This window comes from Phascolarctos cinereus, unplaced genomic scaffold, assembly GCF_003287225.1.
Source record: "Phascolarctos cinereus isolate Bilbo 61053 unplaced genomic scaffold, phaCin_HiC Scaffold_5;HRSCAF=322, whole genome shotgun sequence".
Classification (NCBI taxonomy): domain Eukaryota; kingdom Metazoa; phylum Chordata; class Mammalia; order Diprotodontia; family Phascolarctidae; genus Phascolarctos; species Phascolarctos cinereus.
This window is the reverse complement of record NW_027555958.1, coordinates 421,080,156-421,106,345: the sequence shown is the minus strand read 5'-3', so window position 1 is coordinate 421,106,345 and position 26,190 is coordinate 421,080,156. Positions and strand designations below refer to the sequence as shown.

General features: G+C 44.4%; 1 protein-coding gene across 1 annotated transcript in view; it reads right to left on the bottom strand.

The window, feature by feature from the left end:
• CD247 (CD247 molecule) overlaps window positions 1-26,190 on the bottom strand; it is a 92,617-nt gene that overhangs the window by 4,176 nt on the left and 62,251 nt on the right. Inside the window, exons 2-7 of the mRNA XM_020974720.2 lie at window positions 10,849-10,952; window positions 10,322-10,378; window positions 8,300-8,380; window positions 2,990-3,022; window positions 1,228-1,284; window positions 483-524 (exon numbers count right to left, since the gene is read on the bottom strand). Of these exons, the coding sequence (XP_020830379.1) occupies window positions 483-524; window positions 1,228-1,284; window positions 2,990-3,022; window positions 8,300-8,380; window positions 10,322-10,378; window positions 10,849-10,952 (374 nt within the window). The remainder of the gene's footprint in view (window positions 1-482; window positions 525-1,227; window positions 1,285-2,989; window positions 3,023-8,299; window positions 8,381-10,321; window positions 10,379-10,848; window positions 10,953-26,190) is intronic.

The following is a 26,190-nucleotide window of genomic DNA, read 5'->3' as shown; positions in this document are numbered from 1 at the left end:
CATTGGCTGAAGGACTGATTTTGATCCTTCCACATGACAGTCCTTCAAATCTGGAGACGACTTAGACTTTTCTTCTACAGTCTAAATGTTCCCAGTTGCTTTAACTGTTTGCAGGTTTCCTAGTTGACCATCTTGGTCATTTTCCTGTGGATTCTCTCTGGTTTGTCAATTCCCTCTTGAAAAGTGGTGTTTGTGTGGGCATACATACACACACAGAGTGCTTTGCACATACTATGTACTCAGTAAAGTGTGGTGTGATCCAACCTACAGCCTCCCACAAAACTGTACTCTGTGTAGTCACAAAGATCTTTGAGAAAGCTGAATGAGCATCTCAGTGATGATCTGGTACATCCAATAAACTAGAACTCCAACCCCTCCTCACCCCCCACCGCCCCAAGTTGCTGGGAACAGAAGCCCCCTCAGGAGGGGCCACATCTGTGGCAGTGAACTGGAGTGAGGCTATGATCAGAATCAGCCCCTACCTGGTACAGGACATCATTCCCTTTGGCTCGTCTTCGCTGGTTCTATGAAAGTGAACCGAAAAAAAGATTATTGACACAGACAGGCTTCCTGCCCAGGCAATGCTCTTGTGGGCTAGGATCCTTGAGGGCTAGAGCCTGGGTGGCATCTGGAAGAATCCGCTGTCCCCTCTCTGGATAAGGTAGGTGCACAGACCTCTACATCTGTCATGGAAGGTATATCAACTTCCCAAGGGTTGACCTGGAATTCTATCTGATGAAATTCGAAAGAAGTAGATCACTCTCCAGGGACTGGAAAGGTTTTTGTTACACAGAGGCGCTCTCCAGGTGCGGCATTTACTATGATAGGGTTTGCCCTATGTGGCAGGCACATAGACAATCAACCCAGTTGTTTAAGAGTGTGTCTTTTTTTAATTTGGGAGGGCAAGTTCTAGGTACGTGTGACTGGATCTTACAGGTGCAGAATTCAGTGGACTCGTGATATATAAATATAAATTATATATATGTATATATATATATACACACACACATGCATACATACATGTACATATGCATACATACACATACATGTGTGTGTGTGTGTGTGTGTATACATATAGGTAGTGTCTTTGCATAGGTAACCTGAAAACTACCGTGTGCATTTATTGGGGCACTCATGACAGGCTTCAACTTTGGGGACTTTCCTGGTAATTTCCTTAGCTGATCCTCCTCCGGGCCCTAACAGAGAAAGTGTAATGGCGGTACTCACCTCTCCTTTCATTCCAATCTCACTGTACGCTTCTGCCATCTTGTCTTTCTGCAATGCCTATGCAGCAACAGCGTTGGGAGGAGGAAGTAGAAGAAAGAAAACTCTTAACGTGAAAAATGGCGTTCTCTTCCTTCCCAAACCCCAAATTCTACCTAGGAGAGCGCTTCCCAGTTTACTTCCTCTTGCTTCCTTCTCCATTCACTCTTTTCCAGCTCAGCCTTGACATTGAGGCTTCTCTGCTTGGTCAGCCCTTCTCACTCTGAGCTAAGCTCAGCAGAGCAGCCCGGGTAAGATGCAGTGAGATTGAAGTCTCATATCCTTTCCTCCACATCACACTCATCTGGACACAGCTAAATCTCTAAACATCCTTTGTAGGCTGGCTATTTCTTTGGCTCAGCTATCCGGAGCCTTCTCTACCAGTCCTGAACTTGCAAGAGGCCTTTCTTGGTCCACTGGTAGAGCTGTAAACTGGTCCAACCATTCTAGATAGTAATTTGGAATTATGCAAAGAAAAGTGACTAAACTGACCATAACTTTTGACCCTTATTGGGCATGTACCTCAAGGAAGTCAAACACAGAAACAAAAGTCCCCTAATTAGCAAAACAGTCATAGCAACCACTCTTTTTAGTAGCAAAGAACTGGACACAAACTGGGTGCCCATCAGTTGGGGATGACTGAAAAAAATATGGCATATGAATGTAATAGAATATTGTACAGTAAGAAATAACGAACATGAGGAATTAAATTAGGATGATCTGACGTAGAATGAAATGAGCAGAACCAAGAGAACAATATTATGAGCTAGTAAAAACTGGTTTGACTGATTTGGTCCCAGCCCTGTGGATGCATGTGTGATGTGGAGGCTAAGCGTTCTCATCCCTACCTGTCCAGCCTCTTGATGGCTAGCACAATTAGAATTAAGCTTCCTTCATTCCTCACTCACTAGACAATTCAGAAAATGCCCTCATTTCACTGATCCTGATTATCCTACTATCTTGCCTTATGGATGAAGTCAACTATTAGTGCCATCAGCTTTTTATCTAAATTTTGAGCCTCAGGGTACTTTGGGCCTCGACTGTGGTGCAGAAACCATTGCCTAGTTGCACATCTGAAGCTATCCCTACTCTGTGCTGCCCTCAGACTATGGGCCACACATCAAGATTTTTCTATTGACATCTGTTCTCCACCCCTGTGAATGGCAGTTAAGTCTTATTAGCTGCTCTCTGTTGTGGTTCTGTAGCTCTTCCTCCAGTCCGCTCCCCTCTCCTCCAGTACTGCAAACATACATGACTCCCAACAATGTAAATGAAAACATCACTAAAAGGGAGTTGAATTCTAAGTAACTGAAAACCCAGTAAAGGCCTCCTGAGAATGGATAACGAAACATACATCTCCCTGAAGGCAGGGAGGCTGGGGACTATCAGGACTGGATATTTTATACACTGTCACTGCATTGGGCATTTTTGCTTAATTATTTTTGTTCATCTTAAAGGAGAGTTAAATCATTGGGCAGGGGGTGGGGCAGAGAAAGGATTAAAGCGATTGTGATATTTTCGAAAAGCATAAATAAAATGTATTTTTAAATGTTTATTGAATTGAATCGAATTCAGCTCTCTCCAAGCCCTGACCCATTTTTTCTCCACATGCCCTCCCCTTACAATCCCATCCCCCTGCCCTAAAAAGCACACTAGGTGCCCATCAGTTGGGGATGGCTGAAAAAAAATAATGGCACATAAATGTATGTTACTTCCCTCTACTCACATTGTACACAGTTTCTTGAGGGTTCTTCCTTCTCTGTCAAGAAAAAAGAACCAAAAAAAGTCAGAAGTGGTGAGAGGTCTTTCGTACACAGAGGGTGAATACAAGCGATGATTGTATCTTTAGTACATGGGATTGTTCCTGCCCCTTGCTTCTCCATAAACTCTTATTATTAGTGATCATCTTTAAAGGGACACTGAACTGGAAAGTGGGGTTAACCTTGTCTCTCCATACCCCGCCATCAGACACACATGATTTGGACTCAAGCAGCTTTGACTCTGGTCACATCTCCATTTTTCTCTCTCCTCTTTGAAGGAGACCCTGTGTTGGTGAGAGGCACTCAAAGCAGGCACCCCCCATGACCCTGGTGATCCAAGCAGCAGCCAAAGCAGGAAGCTCGCCTTCAAAACCAGCTTTAGAGGACTCCGTGGAAGACAGAGCCATGACGGGTTACTAATGGAGATGGGGTTGGGGGGGGGGGTTGGGGAACATCCCTTAGCTGGGAAGCCCCCATTGTTCCCAATCCCTTTTAGGTGATATGACTCCTTATTTCTGCCTCCTGGCTTTCCTGGCTTCCTTCAAGCCCCAGCTACCATCCCACCCTCTGCAAGAAGCCTTTCCCAATACTCCGTTCTCGTGCCATCTTTCTGTTGATTCTTTCCTATTTTATAACTTGTTTGTACAAAACTGTTTGCACATTGATTCTCCTTAAAGGCAGGGACCGTCTCTTGCCTTTCTGTGTATCCATGTGCCTGGCCCATGGTAGGCACTTAATAAATGTTTATGAACTAACAGCTAAATTCCACGAGACCAGGAAATATGTCTTATCTGAATGTTGCACCTCCTTCAGGGACCAGTAGGGAACTAGTTTGTTGTCACTTTTGTTATTCAGTCATTCAGCATCTTGGCAAAGATACTGGAGTGGTTTGCCATTTCCTTCTCCAGCTCATTTTACTGATGAGGAAACTGAGGCAAACAGTGAAGTGACTTGCCTGGGGTCGCACAGCTAGTAAGCGTCTGAGGCCAAATTTGAACTCAGGTCTTCCTAACTCCAGGCCTGATGCTCTATCTGCTGTGTCACTTAGCTGCCCTGATCAAAGGATCAGGGTTCAAGTCTAGATGTAGTACTTTTTACTTGTGACACCTTGAGCAAATCATGGCCTCTCTGGGCCTCAGTTTCTTCAGCTGTAAATTGAGTTAGATTAGATGAGCTCTAAATTCCCTTCTAGCTCTAAATTGATGCTACCTATGTTTCTTCAGTGCCATTGCTAGAGAAAGAACCCTGGAGTGGGTGGAATTGTGGTCTGACTCAGTGGGACAATCGTAGGTCAAGAGCCACTCCCACACCCAACTCAACCCCAACGCATATTAGTGCTGTTATCCGATGTGGTCGTCCTCTGTACTCTAGGGAAGAAGAAAGAGAAGCCATACTCTTTTGTGCGCATCAGTGTTTCTCCCTGTGGTTGTTTACACCTTTACCCTTTGTCTCCACCCCCAGGTCCCCCCACCCAGGGGGAGATTAGCATCAGAGAGAATACCTCCAGAATGACATCCAGGAAACCAGCAAGGGGCTGGGTTACCAGATGTAACAGGGTTCTACACGGGAGTTCTTGTATGCGAGATCTGGGGGTGGGTGCAGGAAGGGTTTCTTATCAACAAAAGTGGGATATACAGAATGGGGGTGGGATAGGGCAGGCAGAAGGGGGAGAGGGTACCTGCCGTACCTGTGGCTAGAAATGTAAAAAAACCCAAAACCCCATTCATTTGGAATGGATGTCAGAAAACCTCCCCTCCCTGCAGTAACAGCTCTTGGACCCTAGTGCCTGGCTGGAACCAATTTCACTGGAAAGCTTAGCAATACCACTGACCATCTAGTTTCTTGGCCTCTCTGAGTCTGTTTGGCTATCTGTAAAATGGGAGAGATTGCCTACTTCACTAGGCGGCTGTGAGCATCCAAAGAGATAGCAGATGCAACAGTTTTATAAACCCTAATATGCAATGAGCTGACATTTACGTGGTGTTTTACGGTAGGAAAATCATTTGACATATGTTAACTCATTTGATCCTTACAATAGTCCTACGTGGTAGGTATAGTATTATCTCCATTTTGCAGACAAATAGACTAAGGCTGAGCTTAAGGGTGATACAGCCTCCAAAGGTCTAAGCTGAAATTCTAACCTAGGTCTTCCTGACCCTAAGTGCAGTGGTCTATCCACTAGGCCATACTGCCTCCAAAGAACTTTATATTTGGAGACGGAAGACTTTGGTTTGAGCTGGGCCTTAGTTTCTTCTTCTGTAAAATATGGGAAGGGTGTATGGGGAATGGCCTAATGTTTCTTATGTCTCTTCTGGCTCTAGATCTAAGATCCTATTCTCCTTGCTGGTCCTCACACAAAACTGCATCTCCTGATTCCAGGCATTCGCTCTGGCTGTGCCCCACGCCGGGGTGTTCTCCTTCCGCGCTTCTACCTCCTGGCTTTCAGGGCTTCCTTCCAGATTCGCCTCAACCCCACTTTCTACAGGAGGGCTTTTCCAATCCTCTTGCTACTAGTCCTTTGCCAACCCTCCAAGATCACTGCTGTCTTTATCTTATATGTACATAGCTGTTTTGTTTTGGTTTGGTTTTTTGGCTAGGCAATGGGGTTAAGTGACTTGCCCATGGTCACACACCTAGTAAGTGTTATGTGTCTGAGGCCAGATTTGAACTCAGGTCCTCCTGAATCCAGGGCCAGTGCTCTATCCACTATGCCACCTAGCTGCCCCTACATAGCTGTTTGCATGTGGTCTCGCTGAGGGAGAAAGATCCACTGACCCTCCCAGAAGCCCACTCGGGCATAACAGGAGATCTCTTAGGAGACCAACATGGCGGCTGTAGTCTTTTCTGTCGAAGCAGTAGGCTCACTTTTCCAGCATACACTGGCTGCTGCCCTCGTGCTTTTTGCCACTGACTCTTTATCCTTATGTCCCCAGTTAATGGGGCGGCCAGTGTCTTCTTCAAGATTCTTCGAGCTGGGGCAGCTAGGTGGCACAGTGGATAGAGCAGCGGCCCTGAAGTCAGGAGGACCTGAGTTCAAATCTGGCCTCAGACCAAACACTTGACACTTACTAGCTGTGTGACCCCTGGGCAAGTCACTTAACCCCAATTGTCTTAAAAAAGAAAAAAGTCTTCGAGCTACCAGAGTTAAACACTGCTTTTTCCCAAACAATATGTGCTCCCCCTCCAGCAACAACAAACAACAACAGAAATCTGGGCTGTATAGGGCGGTGGATAGAGCCCAGCCTGGAGTCAGGAAGACCCAACATCAAATCTGGCCTCAGTTACTTATTAATTGTGTACCTTGGGCAAGTCACTTAACCTCCATTTACCTCAGTTTCTTCAACTGTAAAATGGGAATAATAATAATAGTACCTCCAGGGTTGTTGTAAAGATCAAATGAGATAATAATTATAAAGCACTTAGCACAGTCCTTAGCACATGGTAAGCGCTGTATGAATGTTTGCTCCCTTTATTATTTGTATAAATATCCAGTTTAATTTATATCCATTTTAATTTACATAAATGTGCCTCTTATGTATAGAAAGCCCTAATTCTCAGCATGTCAATCAGTTGATAAAGCATTTTTAAACACCTACTATGCGTCAGACACTGTGCTAAATGCTAGAGATTCAAAGAAAGGCAAAGCACAGCCTCTTCCCCCAAGGAGAGAACAAGCAGAAAGCTAGGTACAAACAAGACATATACAAGATAAGTCGGGGGTAGTTTCAGGGGGAAGGAATTAAGATTAAGGAGGACTGGGAAAGTATGTAAAATAAATGAATCTAGACAGCCTTCAGGAAGGGTATTTAAACCCATTGCTGAAGAACACTGGAAGAGAGAGGTCTACCAATGGTTGCAGGGGTGGGGGACCTGTGGCCTCAAGGCCTTCTAGGTCCTTAAGTGTGGCCCTTTGACTGAATCCAAATTTCACAGAATAAACCCCCTTAATAAAAGGATTTGTTCTGTCAAACTTGGACTCAGTCAAATGGACACACCTAGATGGCCACATGTGGCCTCAAGGCTGCAAGTTCCCCACCTTTGGGGAAAAATGAGCCAGATTAGATCTCTCCAGGGCAGACTGCTCCAATCAAGGCCATGATGTGGCTGGGGAGAGAAGGCCCCAGATGGGGCCTGTCCCTGTGAAGTCATGAGCCTATGTACTAGACCAGCCCGGACAACCACAAGGAGAAAGCTTTGATGCTCACCAAGGAGCACACCTTCTAACTCTCGCTCCCTAGAATTACAAGCATATACACACCTGGGGCAGTAACACCAAGCCTGACAGTCAGTGGGCTTTGGGGTGGAGCTGGGTGAAAGAATAGCTCTTGACTTTCTTTAGGAACAAAGATGGTAAACTCAGACCAAAATGCTCCAGAGGGCAAGCATGCACGGTGCAACAAAAGGAACTCTGGATTGAATTATCCTTTTGAAATGTACAAAAGAGAACTGAAAGAAGGCCAGGAAAAAAAAAAAGCACAGACTAGCAGGACAACTTTGAAAGTTACATGCTAAATTTAATGTAGACTTCAAAAGGAAAAGCAAGCTGTACAGAGCAGACATTTGCAGTTTCACGGATGATCCTTTTCTATTCTACTGTGTATATGGCAGTGCTCGTAACAGGGAGCCAAGTACTTTACATATGTTCTCTCATGGTAAGTTTTGTACTGCTTACCTTACAACTTTGGAAGGCAACGTCTTGATAAGTGTTAAAGCCCTCAAGAAATCTGAGTGATGAGGAATTATCCCTAAATTAGGCCAGTCAGCAGGGACCATGGTCCTCTTCCTGGTGGTTCATCTCATAGATGTGTGACCATGGTCCCAATGGAAGTTGGCTCTCTAGCCATATGGGATTGTGAGCTCCTCCAGTTCTGGAACTGCCTTTTGCCTTTGTGTGCATCTCCAGTGCTTAGCACATATCCCAGAGTATTGCTACATAAATATTTACTGACTGACTAACAAGGTGAATAATAATTTGGCACCACTAATGAACAAAATCGAGGCTTACTGATGGTGGGTCAAGGACATCACCATGGGTGGGTGGGAATAGGATGAGGATTCATACCTCCTGAAGACCTTTTCGAATCCCATAATAATCAATCATTTGGAGGGGAGCCTGGCAGCTGAGGTGAGAGAGTGACAGTCTGCCTCAGATCAGCACAGGGTAGAAACAAATGAATGAACACATGTAGGGAAAAGCATCATGGGAGCAGAGGGCAAAACCCCAGAGTGAGCAGTGCAGGAACAAAGGAACCCAAAAAAAGAAGGGAATTTGGCACCTGTTTTCCCCCGATCTCCGGGTCACGGCCTCTTCTCTTATCTAAAATGTCATATTCTTCTCTGCGTCCTAGGGAGAGCTCCTGCAATAAGAAGGCAAATGTCAGAGGAGCGTGGCTGATCCAGGTGAGGAGAGTAGAAGGTTCTAGAAGGAGAGGGCAATTTGGGGCCAGGAAGTCTGGGTCTGGGTGTGGGTCTGGGTCTGGGGCTTGGGGAAGGCAAGTAAAGTAAAAACAGACAACCAGGACCTGGGTGATGTAAGTGGCACCAGAGAAGCAGCAATCACATGCTGGCTCTTAACAGGCAGATTGGTGTGTTGTGTAAGAGGTCAGTACACTTGCCATCTGAAGACTTAGATTTGAGTCTTAGCCTCTGGCCCTCAGTAACGATGTGACCAAATCACTTAACCATTCTGAACCTCACTGTTTAGAAAAATTTAAGCAATTTCTCATTTAAGTTATTATTAGCAGCTCCGGAAGTGTCCCATGTTTCCGGTAACCTGGAGAGTGGTGGAAATGAAAGAGACCTCTGAAGGTGGAGCATCCCCTTCTGGGCAGGACTGTACCCGACTGGCCTCAGATGGGTATCCATCCTGGACTTAAGGTAAGAATCCCTGGTTTCCCCCAGTAAATCTTGAGAAATTGCTACATGGCCAGTTTGCATATAATTACCACAGATTTGCATGGCTTTACCCAAAAAAAGCCATTGCTGCTAGAGTGTGAAATAAAGTTCACAGGTGCATTGAGACCAAGTCCTCTGTAGGCCCTGGTAAAAGGGGGCCAGTGGCCCTATCAATAGAACAGGCTTCCCCAGGAACACAACAATTCAAGGCTACAGAGGCCGCAGAGAACGGAAGGATCAAAATGGGAAGCGTCTCTAAAATACAGCCAGGAACCTGGGCTTGGGGCTCTTCAGGCACCAGGCAATCGGATCTCTTTTCTCAAAAAATCATAGACCAGCAAGAACTCACTGAGGGGCCATAGTGTAGTTGGAGAAGCTCCAGACTTGGAGGCAGGAGGTTGTGGATTCAAATCCTGCAGGTGATGCAGGAACTGTGTGACTTGGTAAGTCCATCAACCTTTCAGAGCCTCAGTTTCTCCATCTGTAAAATGCAGATGATAATACTCACGCTATCCTACTTCACAGGGATGTTGTGAGCGATGCTCTGTAACAACTTAAAATACTAAATAAATGTGAGTTATTATTTGGTGGTGACACACCAGCCATGGGTGGCATTGCATAGCTATGGTACACAGCACACCGCAGTCTCTGAAGAACTTAAGTGGAGGGTCAACCAAAGGGCCTTGCGATGGTCCACGGTGGTGGTGACTAAGGGTGTGCTGGGAAATGTTTTAACAACTGGTTCTCCAGGAAAATAAATGTACACATGGCACGCTTTTACACAGCATCATTGATATTTCCTTCATCATTTTCTTAAGTCTAGACAATCAACAAAATTATCAACCAAGCCCTGATTCGTAGCATTTGATCATGAGGTTTAAAGGCTGAAAATTTAACAACCAGCTCTTGGGAGCCTGTATAAGCTGGTTCCAGCATGCCTTTGGGTATAAGCAGGCTATAACCTATTACCATAAAAAAAAAAAAGAATTACATAGGCAAAACCACGTAAGATGTCATCAAAGAAACGTCTGACCAGGAAAGAAAATGGACTGGTCACATGGCAAGAGAGAGGGACCCCCAGTAGATAACCTGCATCATGTTCCACTGGTATACTTAAGACATCAAGAGAACACAGGGTAGCAATGGGTGGACCTTCTCTATCGAATCTGTGCTAGGACAGAGTTGAGAGTTCTTTAGGGTAGGTGGGCGTGAATAAACTCTGATGGACATTGCTAGACACATCACATATCAATGAGATCCAGGGTACTCTGGAGCTAGCCACCATAAAATAGCCTGTAAAGTAGTGATTCTTCCTGTCCCCCAACATCTCCCTCTCTCTCTCTCTCTCTCTCTCTCTCTCTCACACACACACACACACACACACACACATCATAGATATTTACATTGTAAAGTTGATTCTGGTCCTGTTGGTAGCTGGAGACTCTGGCAGTCTTGCTGAACTAAAGGGAAAAAAAAAGAGAGAAAAGGAGAGTGTAAGAGAGAGAAAGAACAAAAATGATATTGACTTCATATGCGTATGCCAAGGACTCACAGAAAATGAGGACTAGATATCTGGCCTTTATGTCAACTGCTTCTAAAAAAGAGGCCCCATTCCATCTGGGTTCCAAACAAAGGTATTCCTGGTACCTGATGACCTTTCTGTAACTTGCCACATAGGGTGCAGCAAGGTAGAAGTCACCATAGCTGGAGCTCCCAAACCAATCCAATCCCATAAGCACTTGTACCTCTGCTCTGGACATCTGTTGTTCTAGATGCAAAGACCAGATTAAAAGCAGTCCCTCTGACTTCAAATCCAGCATTCTTTCCAATGGAACATCAAACATTTGATAGTAGGGTGAGGGAGTTTCCACACTGAGAGTTCCCCAAACTGAAGAAATCATAGGTTAGAAGAAGGGAAAAAGAGACCAACCTTTGCTCTCAGGAAGAGGGCCGTGATAATGACTCCATAGATGAAGAGGATGCCATCTAGAAGGTAGCACAGTCTTGGGTCGGCCAGTCCAAAACTCTGGGCCTCTGTGGGAAGGAGTTGTGTTGGGGATGATTCAAACTCTGTGCTCATGTGTAATATGAAGTTCGACTCCATGACCTCCTCCCTCCTCTCTTTCCCTCCCTCTTCACTCGCAGGCTTATTCTAGACTGGTTTCTAGGCATGATAGTTTCAAGAGAAACCCTCAGCTTTCAGGGAGCCTCCCTCCATTTATATAGGAGGGTCCCTCTCGCCCTCGTTCCATCCCCTACCCCAATGTAGGCCAAAGGCAGTAAACTCCCATTTATGACAACAGCTCACATCTCTTTAGGTTTACTTATAAGGTTTTATGAAGCATTTTCTTCATGGCAGCCCAACATTATACTGAAAGGAAGTAACAGGGCTATAGAATTTGAATCCGTCTAACTCCAGGGTCGAGGCTCTCTCTACTGCTTCACCCTGTTTATCTGGCATGGTCAGTATCCACCAAGGAGTTTATATTGAGCACTTGCCGAGTCTTAAGGAGTTTGCTAAATGCAATGGCAGTATGAGGGTTGAACTGCATATATTGACCAACTGAGAGTTCATTCATGCAGAACATTTATGAGTCATCTGCTGTATGTAAAGCCCTATACAAGGTTGGGGGGGGGAGGAAAAGGGAGGCACAGAAACATATTTTTGGTTCAGCATCTGAAACCTACATCACTATCAGTGGAAAGGAAGTTGTTGAAGAGGCTGCTATGACCTGCTGATCATGGGACCTTCCCATATATGTTGACTCCCTCACTGGAATGGGATTTCCTTGAGAACAGGGGCCATGTTACTTTTCCATTTGAATCTCAGAGCTTATCAAAATGAAAGCATTTAATAACTTTCATTCATTCTTTCATATTCATTCATCCATCCATCCATCTATCCATTCATTCATTCATAAGAAAGTTCCCTTCCTTCAAGGCACTTGGTGAAATGATAAGATGTAAGTAATCTCACAATCTTGCAGAAGAGATAAGATATAAACATACATCATTAATACAAAAAGGAATATGTGAAATTCATAGACTAAAACTAACTAAGCCTTGTGACCATGGCTAACATCACCTACATCTCTGAGTCTCAGTTTCCCTATTTGTAAGAAAGAGATAATAATGAAATATCCATGTCACAAAGGTCATGTAGGACCAGATTTGAACTCAAGTTACCCTATCCATTATACCAGCTAACTAAAGATTACAGAATGTAGGTGGAAGGATCTTAAAGGTCTTGTCTCGTCCACTCCCTCATTTAAAGCAGGCATGGTAGAATGTGCTTGTAATGCTGGAGTTAGCGGATTGTTTGAGTTTGGGAGTTCTGCAGTAAACTCAAAGTCAATCTGCTATCCACACCAAATTGGTACTAATATAGTAAACCTGTAGGAGTAGGAAGGGCTACCAGGCTGCCTAGAGAGGGTGCAAACTGGCCCAGGTTTGAATGGAGCAGGTGAGTGCTTTTGTACCAATGAGAAGTACAATCAGGCCCATGAGCAATTGTTGTCCCTCTAGCCAGGCTGAGGTAAGGGAACTCAGGCTCAGAAAAAGAAACCAAACCATATTTTAATTAAGTGTCTACTACATGCCAGGTACTGTGCAAAGTACCAGGATAAAAACATTTTTTAAATGACATAATCCCTCCCCTTCAAGATGTTTACATTCTACTGGGGGAGGGGGGAATGAATGTATATGACATGTAACTAAATTAAAAGATAAGGAGGAATAGAAGGAGAGGTATAAACAAAGTGATTTGGGCATATTGGCAAAGAGAAGGAAGATTAACAATTGAGAGACAGGAAAGAAACTGGGGAAGACTTGACCTAAGAGGTGGCCCCTAAGCATAGCTTTGAAGAGAGCACAAGATTGTAAGGAAGCGGAAGCCCAGAGAGATGCAACAACTTGCCAAAAGTCACAAGGCAGTGATTAGCAGAGCCAAGATTGAGTAAACTGCTCTCACACCATGCACCTCATCTGCAGTGGTGCCTAGCACTGCGATTACTAGGCTCTGCTCTGGATCATAGATTTTGTTTTGTTTTGTTTTTGTTTCCTCTCCACCCTGCGTCCCAGAAGAATTTTGGCTGTCGGGTTTTCTGTGTTTGGTCTTCTTCCCCCAAGGCCCCATCATCTTGGTATCTTTCTCCTCCATATTTTAAGTTGCTGGCCCAGCCTCTTGGCTTGGAGCAGGTGGGCCCAGCCTGCTGTGAATCTAGACAAGGTGCTGGCTCCCCCTAGTGGACGCTGGTACACCTGCAGGCTGCAGGTGCAACTCCCCATTCCTGCGGTGCCTCCAGGCTGCAGGAAGATGAATTAGGGCAGTGCTGGGGACTGACCTCTTTGTGAAGTTTGACAAACCACGGCTGAGCGCTCTGTTCTGCCTTCTCTTTGCCCAGCCCACCCCCGCCAAAACCACTTCAGTTTTTATTCCCTGGCTCTGAGTTTAGACGCAAGAGTGGGGAAGGGAGAAGAGGCTATGAGTCGCTTCTTCCTCTATCACCTCCCTCCCATCTCTTCTCTCTCCCCTCCTTTTCTCTCTCCTTTTCCTCTCCTCTCCCCTTTTCCCACTCCTCCTTTCCCCCTCTCCTCCTCCTCCTCTTCTTCTTCTTCTCCTCCTTCTCCTTCTCCTCCTCCTCCTCCTCTTCCTCTTCTTCCTCTTCTTCCTCTTCTTCTCCTTCTCCTCCTCCTCCTCCTTCTCCTTCTCCTCCTTCTCCTCCTCTTCTTCTTCTTCTCCTTCTCCTCCTTCTCCTCTCTCTCATTCCTTTCCCTCTCCTCTCTTCCTCCCTCTGTTTTCCCTCATTCCTTCCCCTCTTCTCTCTTCCTCTTTCCCTCCCTCCCTCTTTCTTTCTTCCTCTTCCTCTCCTTATACTTTGGCAAAAGTACAGGAGTCCTCCATCCATCAGCAGGGCTCACTCGAAGACAAGGGATTGTTCTTACAGACCCACGTTCTGCGTGGCTTCACAGAAAGAGCACCGGACTGAAAAACAGGACGTTGGGATCCTAGGCTCAGCTTTACCTTTCGGGCTAATCACGTGCCTCTGTGGGCCTCCGGTTCCGTTTTCCAGAGGGCCGAGAACCCTCCCAGCCTAGTGCTTTTTCTGCTCCTGCAGGGACAAGGGCTTGCCCAGCACCCCTCACAGTCAGTTCATTCTGGCATTGCTGATAGATGGGAACTTCTGCCCTCTTGCAGAGGGAGGGAGAAAGAAAATGGTGACACTCTGGAAGCTCCCTCCAAGCCCTAAAGACTGCCATTGGGACTTTTTTTCTCTCACCTTTGGATACGCAGCAGAGAATGGGCGTGGCTTTTGGGAGGGCAGCCAAGCTGGAGAGCTCAGGCTCCCTAGGGCTGGCTCAAAGGAATCATTAGCTTAGTCTCCACGTGCCGATCACGGCAATGACTTACATTGCCAAGCATTTTCCTCACAACAACCTTGGGGAGGCAGATAGTATCAGAACAATTATTCCCATTTTTCAGATAAGGAAAGTGAAGCCTAGAGAGGTAAGCAGCCTTACTCCAGGTAACACAGCTAGAAGCAGAATTCCAGCTTCCCACACTTCACTGCCAGCCCAATACCATTTCCCCCTAGTGTCTTAGCTATCTGTTCTCCTCTTGACGATAATAGTTGACATTCATATAGCTGCTTTAAAGTTGACAAAGCGCTTGACATGTATCTTCTCATTTGATCTTTGCAACAACCCTGGGAGGTGGGTGCTATTCTTATTATCCCCATTTTACAGATGAGGAGATGGAGGCAAACAGAAGTTTAGTGACTTGCCCAGGGTCACATAATTAGCGAGTTTGTCCAAAGCTGGATTTGAAGTCAGGTCTTCCTGATTTCAAGAGCGCTAGATCTGGAGTCAGGAAAAGCAGAGTTCAAATCCAACCTTGTACATTCACTAGCTGGGTGACCCTGGGCAAGTCTTAACCTTAGATGCTATTAGCTGGCTGACCTTGGGCAGGTCTCTTAACCTGCCTCAGTTTCCTCATCTGTAAAATGAGGACAACAATAACACCAACCTGCCAGGTTGTCGTGAGGATCAAATGAGTTTCTGAAGCACTTTGCAAACCTCAGAGTGCTGTATAAATGCTGGGCTATTATAATCCTCCATCGCACCTCGCTGCCTAAAGACAGCTAAAAGGGACATGGCTTAGAGGAGAGCAGTGAAGGCTTGCTTCTCAAATTTTCTCATGATGAAAGACACAAAAATAAGAATGTTTCTTTTTTCTTGTAAGCCCAGACAGGAGGATTTGGAGACAAGATACTGAGCTGCTGTTGACTCTGAAAGGTCTTCTTGAAAACAGCTCAGCTGTTCTTTCTTAGCCTGTCCCATAAAATGAGAACAGTGAAATTATGGAGCTGTAAATCCAGAACAAATAAAAAAGAATATTTCTTCCCACTCTGCGCAGTCAGCAGGGTGGAGACCTGGGGAGAATTGGGGGCTTCTGGAGAGAGAAGTCAGAGGGTGGGATTTTTTTTAAGGGATGACATAACTTTATGGAAAGTGTGCCATGTGCATTTCAGTCAGAGAGTGGAAATTAACCCCATCACTCAGGCTTTAGACGAAGCAACAGATTTCCCTGGCGTTCAGGGGGGACGGGGTCCTGGATCCATCCATCCATGGTGTCCCAAGCCAGGAGTCAGTGTACAGTGTCAAGAGGGTCATAGATCAATCAACAAACACTTATCTATATGCCTGGCCCTGTGATAGTCCCTGAAGATACAAAGACAAAACATTTCCTGCTCTCAAGTAACTTCCATTTGACTGGGGGAGAAAACACATACATATATAAGCATATGCAGAATAAGTTCAGAAGTACAACAAACACTCTCATAATACAGGGAGTTAAATGCAAGCCAGGGCAGCTAGGTGGCACAGTGGGCCTGGAGTCAGGAGCACCTGAGTTCAAATTTGACCTCAGACATATGCTAGACATGTGATTTTGGTCAAGTCACTTAATCCTGTTTGCCTCAGTTTCCTCATCTGTAGAACGAGCTAGAGAAGGAAATGGCAAACCACTCCAGTATCTCTGCCAACAAGTCACTTAACCCTGTTTGCCTCAGTTTCTTCATCTGTCAAATGGGCTGGGGAAGGAAATGGCAAAAACCACTCCAGTATCTTTGCCAAGAAAATCCCGAAAAGGGATCACAAAGAGTCAGATGCAATTGAAAACAACAAGATAACAACAAACACAAGGTAGTTTGGGAGGGAGGGTATGGAGAAAGGGGGTGGGGCTCAGGAAAGATCCTTAGAAGAGGGTGCTCTAGCTGTGTCTTAGAGGAAGAGAAGTTCCATGAGGCGGAGATGAGACAAGGAAGGAGCCCCAGAAAGAACCAGGCAAGGCCCAGGTTGCTAATGCATTTAAACAAATGTCTAGCATGTGCAGGTGCTGTGGGGGAGAATGACATAACCCAGCTATCAGGAAAATTCCAGGGACACGTTGATGGCCTAGTTCTTTCCACTCCCATATGGCATGCATTCCAGGCCATGCATCATCTTAGGTGCCCGCAGGAGGATTTTCTCCAGATCCTTCCCAAACTGAATATAGAGCTCCAGATGTGGCCTGAGCAGGTCAGACTACAGCAAAATCAATCAATCAGTCAATCATCAATAAACATGAGTTAAGTTCCTACTATGCGCCAGGCACTGTGCTAAGCAAAACCATCACCTCCTTTGTCCTGGAAGCTATGCCTCTCTTACTGCATCCCAAGATCACACAAGCTTGTTCGTTTTCTAAGTCAGTATGGACAAACACAGGAAATGAGGCATCACACCCTAAATTCATTGCTGCACAGACTCTGGGGACAGAGACCTTGGAGGTTCCTATTTCACCCTGGGCCTCTAAACTAGAAAAAGATGGTCTTTTCCCCCCAGCACAGCCCCATACCTTCCTATCCTTCTGGGTAGTGTCAAGGAATCTCCCTGATGCTTAACTAAGAATTGTGTCACCCATACATTCACCAAGAACCACCTTTGTGTGTCCTGAGTTAGGACAGATACAAAGATAATATGACCCAGTTCCTGCCCATTGACTAACAAATCTCCTAACACCTTCACAGCCTGGCACGTTTCAAAGGCTTTTCACAGGAGTCATCTGGAATCAGAACTTACAACAACCAAGGGAGATCTCTAAGCTACCACCTGCTCTGGTCACCTTTCCACCCCCATCCATCTACTCTTTCCTCTATTATTGTGATACCAACTCATAGCAATCCAGTCTTGTGACAGCTCTTGTCTTGTATTCCTATTACAATGGAATTGTGTTTTCTTATTGTTTAAACAGAGAGGTAGCCTGGCTGCCAGTAGGAGGAAGAGCATTGGACTGGGAGGAGTCAGAAGGTCCCTCACTCTGCTCTTTGCTATTCATGTGAAGCAGAAGTCACTGAGCCTCTCTGAAACTCAGTTTCTTCATCTGCAAAACAGAATGGACATACGCGATCTCACAGGATTATTGTTAGGAAAGCGCTGTGTAACGTGAAAAGTCTTATTTAATTAGTAAAATTACAAAATTTTATCATACTGCTTTTTAAATAGTTATTGTTATACTTTTAATTCCCAAAGCTCAAACATTAAATGTACATACTTCACATTCAATACAGCAAATACGTGATAACACAGCTCATCTGTGCTACTGGCACTCAAAGCTGGCCTCTTTTATTATTAAATAATAGTATCCCACTTGTGACATATACAAGGCAGCTAGATGGCTCAGTGGATAAACATTGGGCCTAGTGTCAGAAAGATGTGAGTTCAAATCTAGCCTCAGATACTAGCTGTGTGACCCTGTTTGCCTCAGTTTCTTCATCTGAAAAATGAACTGGAGAAGGAAATGGCAAATCCCTCTAATATCTTCACCAAGAAAACCCCAGATGAGCTCACGAAGAGTTGAACACTACTGAAATAACAAATCTGCTATGTACCATTCTTATTATTGAATTTAAGGTGTCAAGCGCTACTAGGTTTGAAGAAACCTTCCATTTTATTCATCTACCAAATACTGATCACATATTCTCTTCAAGTAACTATAAAAATTCTCAAGCCAAGACATAAAAATAAAAATTCATATTTATATAGCACTTTAATTATTATCATTCCCATTTTACTGAAAATGAAGCTGTAAATAGTCACAGACAGTTAGGTGGCTTGCTGTGACCCAGAACCAGGCCTCTAGGTCATTTCTGGGTCTGCCATCTGCATACCAGGCTAACCGCACTCCAGTCATCTCTACGCCATGCTGACAGGGAGCACTTCTCCCCTCTTCCCTCTGCTGTCCTGTCCTCCCCGCCATTATAATGTATGCTTCTTGTAGGCAAGAACTGTCTTACTTGATTATATTTGTAACCCTAGAGCTTAGCACACTCTGATATCACTTCATAAATGTTCCGTTTATTATCTGAGTAATCTATCCATTTAATCTTATCTATCTATCCATCTATCTATACCCATCCATCCATCAATTTATCTATCTACCTATCAATCTATCTATTTACCCATCACTATCTATCTACCTTTCACTCTGTCAATCACTATATCTCTCTGTCTATCACTCTATCTGTCATCTGGAACTGGGATTTGAATGGGTCCAAGTCCACTACCTCTTCCATTACAATAGACCAGCACAGCTGGAGGAAGTCTTCCTTGCTGTCTGCCTCATCCCTAGGTCTAACACCCACAACACGTAAAAATGCCCTGAAGTCAATCTTGGTCCCTCCTCAATGACTCAGAAGAGAGGCAGCTTCCACAGCACACCCCTCTGACCTGGACTCTAGGATTCCCCTAGGTTCCTACACACAACTGATGATGAAGCTACTCACCTAGTAAACAAGAAATCTGGTGCCCTTGGGGAGGAGGCAGTAGCTTGGGGAATTTGAAATACATAGGTGCCTGAGAGGGGGGTGGGGGGGTGGGGGGATGGGGGGTGGTGCTTACACAGAGGTCCCCATCGGCCCAGACAGACCCAGGCTGAATAATCCTTCCTTTCCCCTGCCCAGGCTCCTTCCAAAATGCCAATTCTGGGACACATCAGGAAATAGAGAGGATGTCCCAAAAATCTTAGTACAGTTTTAAAAACTGTAAAAAAAAATCAGCAAATACACTTCACTACAGCAGGAAAGATTTGTGTTAGACATAAAGAATAATTTCCTGTCCATTAGAGTGTAAGTTCCTTGAGAGCAGGGGCTGGGTTTTTTGCTTCATTTTGTATCTCCAGCACTTAGTGCCTGACACATAGTAGGCACTTAATAAATGTTGATCTCGATTGATTGACCATCTGAAAATATGTGACATGCTGGAAAGATATCTCTCAAGTAGGCTGAGAATTTGCCTTCCCCAAGCAGAATTTAGGAACAAGTAAAATTCTGCCCATACTTTCTCTTCAGGAACAGAACACGAGACAGTGAGAAGAGCATTCTACTGGATTTAAAGTTCAGTTCTGCCACTTAATACCTGTATGGCATCAGAGAAGTCTCTTCACCTGTCTGGGTCTCCGTTTACTCATCTGTAAAATGGAAAGGTTGAACTAGATGACCTTTAAGATCCCTTCTAGCTCTGAATCGATGACATGTCTAAAGCTAATGAATGACATTGTTGCCATGTGGTGTGGCAGAAAGGATGTTGGACCTGAAGTCAGAAGAGACTGGTGTTCAAATCTGGTCTCAGACACTAGCTGTGTGACCCTGTGCAAGTCACTTGACCCTGTTTGCCTCAGTTTCCTCATCTGTAAAATGAGCTGGAGAAGGAAGTGGCAAATTGCTCCAGTGTCTTTGCCAAGAAAACCCCAAATGGGGTCACAGAGAATCAGACAGTGACTGAAAAGACTGGACAGCAACAAAATAATGCTTATAGTCTCTACATTTTAGGGTTCCAAAAGGCTCGAATGAGATGATGTATGTAAAGCACTTCTGCAGACATTATGGTTCTAGATAAATATCCGTTAAGCTTTTGGGAACTGAGTATGAGGCCTCCTTTGGTTACGCAGACAGAGGGAGAGTGATAGTGATGATGGCTAGCATTTATATAGACCTTTAAACTTTGCTAAGCAATTTACAAACATTATCTCACTCAATCCTCACCACCACCCTGGGAGGTAGGTGCTATTATCCCCATTTTACAAATGAGGAAACTGAGACTAAGAGAGTAGGATCTCACAGCTAGAAAGAGGTTCGGGGCTGGATTCAAATCCAGGTTTTCCTGGCTCCAAATCAGGAACTCAATATGCCTCCTAAGGCAGTAAGAACACCCACCTCATAGGACTATTGTAAGGATCAGATGAGATCATATAAAAAGTGATTTGCCAACTTTATGTTTGCTATGTTTATTCATATTTATATACAATATTTATCTTGCTATATTGGTTATAATTATTCTTACAGAAGCCGTGATGGAATCTACCCCATACTTGTCCTTCAACCTCATGTCCAGTCTTCATACTGCTCGTCTTTAGCGATATTGTGATATACATGCATACTCACATGTGTGTTACCATAGTCACACATTAATATAGGAATTGGGGCAAGGGTAGGAGGACGAGACATGTTCCTTCCCCATCAAGCCTCAGACCCCAGAGATCTGTAAAGGGACACAAATGTTCAGGGTGACCGTCAAGCCAGTGTGCCCTCCCCTGGCTGAGCCCCTCCTCACCCTGTCAGAGAAAGGGTAGCAAGGAGGAGGGCAGAGGGGTCCTATTCTCTCTTTGTTGTCCTGGGAGGAGGGGACTTCAAATTTTATTAAAACAGTTATATTCAGAATCAGCATTCTTTTATTTCTGACATAAAAATTCAGCCCTGAGGGGAGGCTCTTCTGGTGAGGACCTGCAAGAATTATTCATGGAGTAGATTAAAAGTTAGGGGCAATTGCCTGGGGCAATTTCATGTAGATATATAGAGATAGAAAGACAGACAGACAGACAGACAGACAGACAGACAGACAGACAGACAGATAGATAGATAGATAGATAGATAGATAGATAGATAGATAGATAGATAGATAGATAATCTCCCAACTCCCTTACTCTGTCTCCTTGACAAGGGGACCTCCTTATCAGGCAGGTCTCATTGTAGTAAACTCCAAGAGAGACTATCTTCTTAAAAAAAAAAAAACCTCTAGAACAACTAGAAGACCTCCATCGCCGGTGTGCAGGCAGAAAGGGCTCAGCCCTACTCGCTCTTGGCTTGGGGCTCACAGTCCCCAAAGACACAAGCCCTAAGTTAAAAATTCTAACTGGAAAACCCAAAGAGGTTTCAAGGTGAGTTAGAGGAAATCTAGGGGCAGAGAAAGCAGGAGGGAGGGAGGGAGGAGCCAAGGACGCTTCCCCCCAGCCCAGCCCAGCTAGCCCCTTTCTCAGTGGGTCCCCTTTCCCCCTCCCTCCTCTCGACTGCTCTTAGTGTGGTTAGAGAGAACAGTTCACCCTCCCCTCCCGGCCGAGTTTGACAGCTGTTTCTCTGAGTTGGAGGTTTCCTGTGCAGCGCAGTAATTCAGAGGGGAGGGGGGTTATCACCGCATGATCTCAGTATCTGAGGCACTCACACGTACGCCCGCCGCCCCCACATGCGGTTCCTTCTTTCAACACCACTCTTCACTTCCAATGTCTCCCCCCCTCCTCTCCCTCCCACCCACCCAGGCTCACTCTGAGACGTATCACAGGCTTCAGAAGCCTAAGGGTCTCCCTGGTGTCGGGCCCAGGGGCTAGGAAAGGTGTCCAACCCTCACTCACGACTCCTGGGCACTGAACCTGAGGCATCTTCTGGTTAGGGTACAGAAACCCCACTAGAAAGTCTCCAATAGAAGCTAAATAAATAAATATTGACTCCTGAGACCTGGTTTCTGAGGGTCTTCCTTAGCACATGCTACGTGCACACCCCAAACACATGCACAGGCATGGTGACACACACACAGTTTTATGTTGGAAAGGACCTTAGAAACCTAGTTCAATAGCCAAGTCATTTTTAAGTGACTTGGAAGAGGTCACACTGTAAGCAGTATGTCCATGTCTGTCTGTCTGTCTGTGAAAGCAGGCCACTTTCTATCAGAAGGGGGTAGGGGGAGATACCCCAGGGGACTAATGTAAGAGCCTGAAAGCTCAGAAGAATTGTCAAGTGAGGAGCTCTCTCCATCTGTGAGTCTTCCTAACCTTCCATCAGAGAAGAAGCAGGAATGAGGAGTGGGTCTGTCTCTGTCTCTGTCTGTCTGTGTCTCTCTGTCCCTTTCCTCACACAGGGGAACTCCAAAATGTCATCATAACGGCACTTCTCAGAATCAAGACTCTATTTCTGCAACTTATTTTTTTTAAATGCATAGTTTAATAAACTATGTATTTTTGTAAAAATAAGAAAGTAAATCACAGTAATAAACAAGATGTGATAAATCTGAGGTGTCAAAGCCTACATTTAATATAATGAAAAAAAACTAAGTTCAGAGAAATGTTCAGCAAAATATTTTGTACCCTCCTAAAATAAAATTGCAAAAATACCAAAGGGCAATTAAAAAGCAAACACAAATATTTTAATTAGTCAAAGAAAACTGTACTCAGCAACTTCATCTGACGTTCACACTATGAAAATGTGATCTATTGATTTCCAGGATATTTGCCAATGATCAACGATATCAACAGATGGCTGTCTTCCTCTTCATCCTTGGTGACTGCTGAATCCACACTGGTGGCCCACTAATACTCTGACCTCCAAGTTCCTTTATCTCCAAGACTTACTCTTAAGAATTAACGCTAAGGGAGAGCTTTTGCTCTCCCTGGTGAGAACCCAAAAGATCCCCTGCCTCAGGCCAGAGAGGGAACACTCTTTGCCATGGGGATGGTGGAAGAGGGGTGTCTTTCTTTGGACAGCTATGGTTATATGTTGGGTCCACCCATGGTACAGAGTAAAGGGTCTATGACAGAGGTTCCCAAACTTATTTGACCTGTCCCCTTTTAAAAAAAATTTACTCAGTGCCCCTCGGGAAATCTAATTTCTTTAACTCTTTAAACAATTTTAAAAAAAAATTGTGTCATTTCAAAAAATATATATAATTTAAAAAGTGACATCTTAAATTTAATAATTTATTGTAAATTTGTGGGGTTTTCCTGCATTGAAATTTTGATGATGAAATATTGCATCATGTAACTGTATAGTATCATATTGTAAGCAAGTCATTACGTGCACATATTCCTACCAATGCATGCTGGATTTCCCAACAAAGCACACATGCTTACCTGCCAACACTTCCTTGTTATGACCTGTCGTAGATTTGACCACTGATCGGTTATAACTTACATTTTGTGTGTCTATTTGGAAAATAATGTAGTCACTGCAACTTCAACTCTGTTACACAAGGGATGAAACATGTAGGAATGGCTTTTCAAAAATTTCTTATCTTTTCTTTCCTTATGCTTCCACTGCACCCTTATTTTTATTCAATGCTCCCTAATTGCATCCAAGGCTACTACTGCCCTCCCCCATTGTTCCAGTGCCCCTCCAGGGGGTGGTATGGCTATGATAAAAGCTAGTGTGACAATCTGGGTCAGTCTTGTCAGGCCTGAGATGCTCTTGAGCTGCTGGGGTGGAGGGGAAGTGGGGTGCAAATCAGTGGAAGTGCCTGTGGCTTACTTAGGACCTGGGTTGAAGCCCAGGATCTCTCATTGACTTTGTGACTTGAAGCAATTCATTTATTTCTTTTCGTTTCCTCCTCTCTAAAGTAGTGATAATATTTGCACCAGCCACTTGAAGTCTCCTGTCAACCCTCTCATTTGAAGATAAAGAAACTAGTTTAATTCAATTAACTTTTGTGAAATGCTTACTATGAGTAAGGCACTGTGCTAGGCACAGGACTGTATCTTTGTGGATTTTGTACTCTAATGTGGGATAGGACACACACAAATGCAAACTAATGCATGAAAGCAGGAGAGAGGTACAAAGTCCTACATGGAGGACTACAAATGATGACTCCCTTAAGCCTATTTTCTCATCTGTGAAATGGGGATGTCTACTTGGACTGCTACCTCAGGATTGTAATAAGGATCAAATAAGAGAATGTTGTTTTTCATTATTATATCATATCATATCAATACAGACAGTATGTGTCAGAGGCAGACCTTAAATCCACGTTTTTCTTTGATTTGAGGCCAGCTTTTCTAGCTACTACTCTATGACGCTTCTCCTTAAATGCTAATTTTTATTAACAAACCTAGGCAATTCTAAGTCTATAAGTTTCAGAGAAGAGGACACCTGCATTGGAATTCCTAAGGTTGAACCAGGAAGGAGCAGGGCAGCCTTTTCAAGGGGTCAGATAACTGCCTGGAAAGTGCAGTTTACTCCACATGGGCCTAAGAGTCTCCAGCAAAGAATCAAGCGTTCTGGGAAGCCTTTAACTTTACCACCTTGGTGGACACCTGTCCCTAGCCTTCCCTCTCCCCTCAGAGGTATTGCTCGTTTTCTTTTCATTGCAGGTAGGCTCAATGGTTGAGGAAAAATGAATGAGTGCAAGGTGAAGAGAATCAGAATATGAGACTTTACCTGTGTCCTCATATTTGGGCTTGAACTCAAGAGCTTCCACCTATACCCCTCAACCGAAGCCATACGGCCTCCATTGTCCCCAACTCCCCAAAAGTGCTAAGACAGTGAAGAAATAAGATGTGATTGAGTAAATTCTGTTTTCTATTTTTTAAAAAAATTCTGTAGATAGACAGAACTCATGCCCACGGTGAAGTCCCACCTGGCTCATGACTGTAAGCCTTGGCTTGGGCGGAGTCTGCTCGAGGGGAGTTCAGGGGACTCCTTATTTATGGTTCCCTCTGAATTCACTAGGGCCTAGTGGACATTTTCTCCTGGTCCAAGTCACTTCTAAAATTGGCAAAGTGGGAATCAGAAGGGTGGGGGTTAAAGAGATGGAGAGCAATACAGAACAGAAAGAGATTCCCCCTCCTCCCCACAGTGTGTTTTTCAGTTTGCCAACACAGCAAACAAAACCCACTCGATGTGAGCATTCGTTTGTGACGCACTTAATCATGGATCAAAGATCCCACAGATTCTTCTGATGCTGCCACCAACTTTGCTGGTGGGTGCACAAGTACATATGTATACACACACACACACACACACACACGCACACACACACACCCCTGCATATTACCTGCTCTTTAAAAAATTTTTTTTTAATTTATGGTATAAGACAAGCATTTCCATGACACAGTATAAAAATAATTTTAAAAATTATTGTACATGGAACTCAACAGTCTAAGCTCTTAGTTGAAGACACAGGAGGGAAAAAAGGGCCCTCCAATTCAACATTATGCTTGATTGGGTTCCTCTAGGTCTCGAAGGTCCCTTCCATTCTTAATTCTCTGGTCCTACCATCCTTTTATATGTATACAGGTGTCCACAGTGAGTCGAGTAATAGCTCTAAACCAGATTGTATGAATAATTTCACCTCTTCTGACTTAGTCTTGCCACCTGTTATAGGAAGGTAATAATAAAGATCTCTGATCTATCTCATAGGGATAATATGGCAATAAATGTGATATGGCCAACTCTTATCTATCCATGCCAATAGATGGGCAAAGTAGTATAAACAGCCTAAAAGAATGAAGTATGGCAGAGCCATACTTAGTTGGCTCTACAATGCCTTTACATGATTTTCTTTTCCCAGGAAGATTTCTCTTCAAATTATATTTTGCTTAAACTAATGCAAATTCCTTTGTATTATTTCTGGAGCATAGGCCATCTGGGAGATGGTAGGGAATTTGCTGGGTGATGAGAAGATATTCTAGGATTTAACATGGGCTTAAATAGGACATTATCTGTACCTAAAAGATCAAGATGCAAAGGTGATTTGACTTCCAAGTGATGTTATCAGAAGGTCCAAAAGGTTGCAGGGACTTCTCTGAGGTCACATGAAAGGTTAGAGGCAGCAGCCAAGCATGTTTCCCAGTCTCCTCGGCCATCACACTGAGGCAGGAAGGTGCTTCATCCTTGTTCCCCCAAGCACAAGGTTTTCTCACTCAAGAAAAAATGGCCAATTGAGGAGCATCTTTCGTCATGGCCCCAAAGGTCAATGGTGTCTTCTAGACTCATTGAGATGGGAGGGTTGGGGAGGAAAGTGGCTTGTGCTGGGTGATATAAATGATGTATGTTGCATGGTACCATAGAACAGGTGTGTAGTGTACCAGGGATGGAAGGGAGAAATCCACGTAAAGGTAGAAATGACCTACCAGGAAGGGCATGATTAAGACTTTAGAGACAGCACCTTTGGCTGTTTGAGGGCAGGAACACAGGCAAAA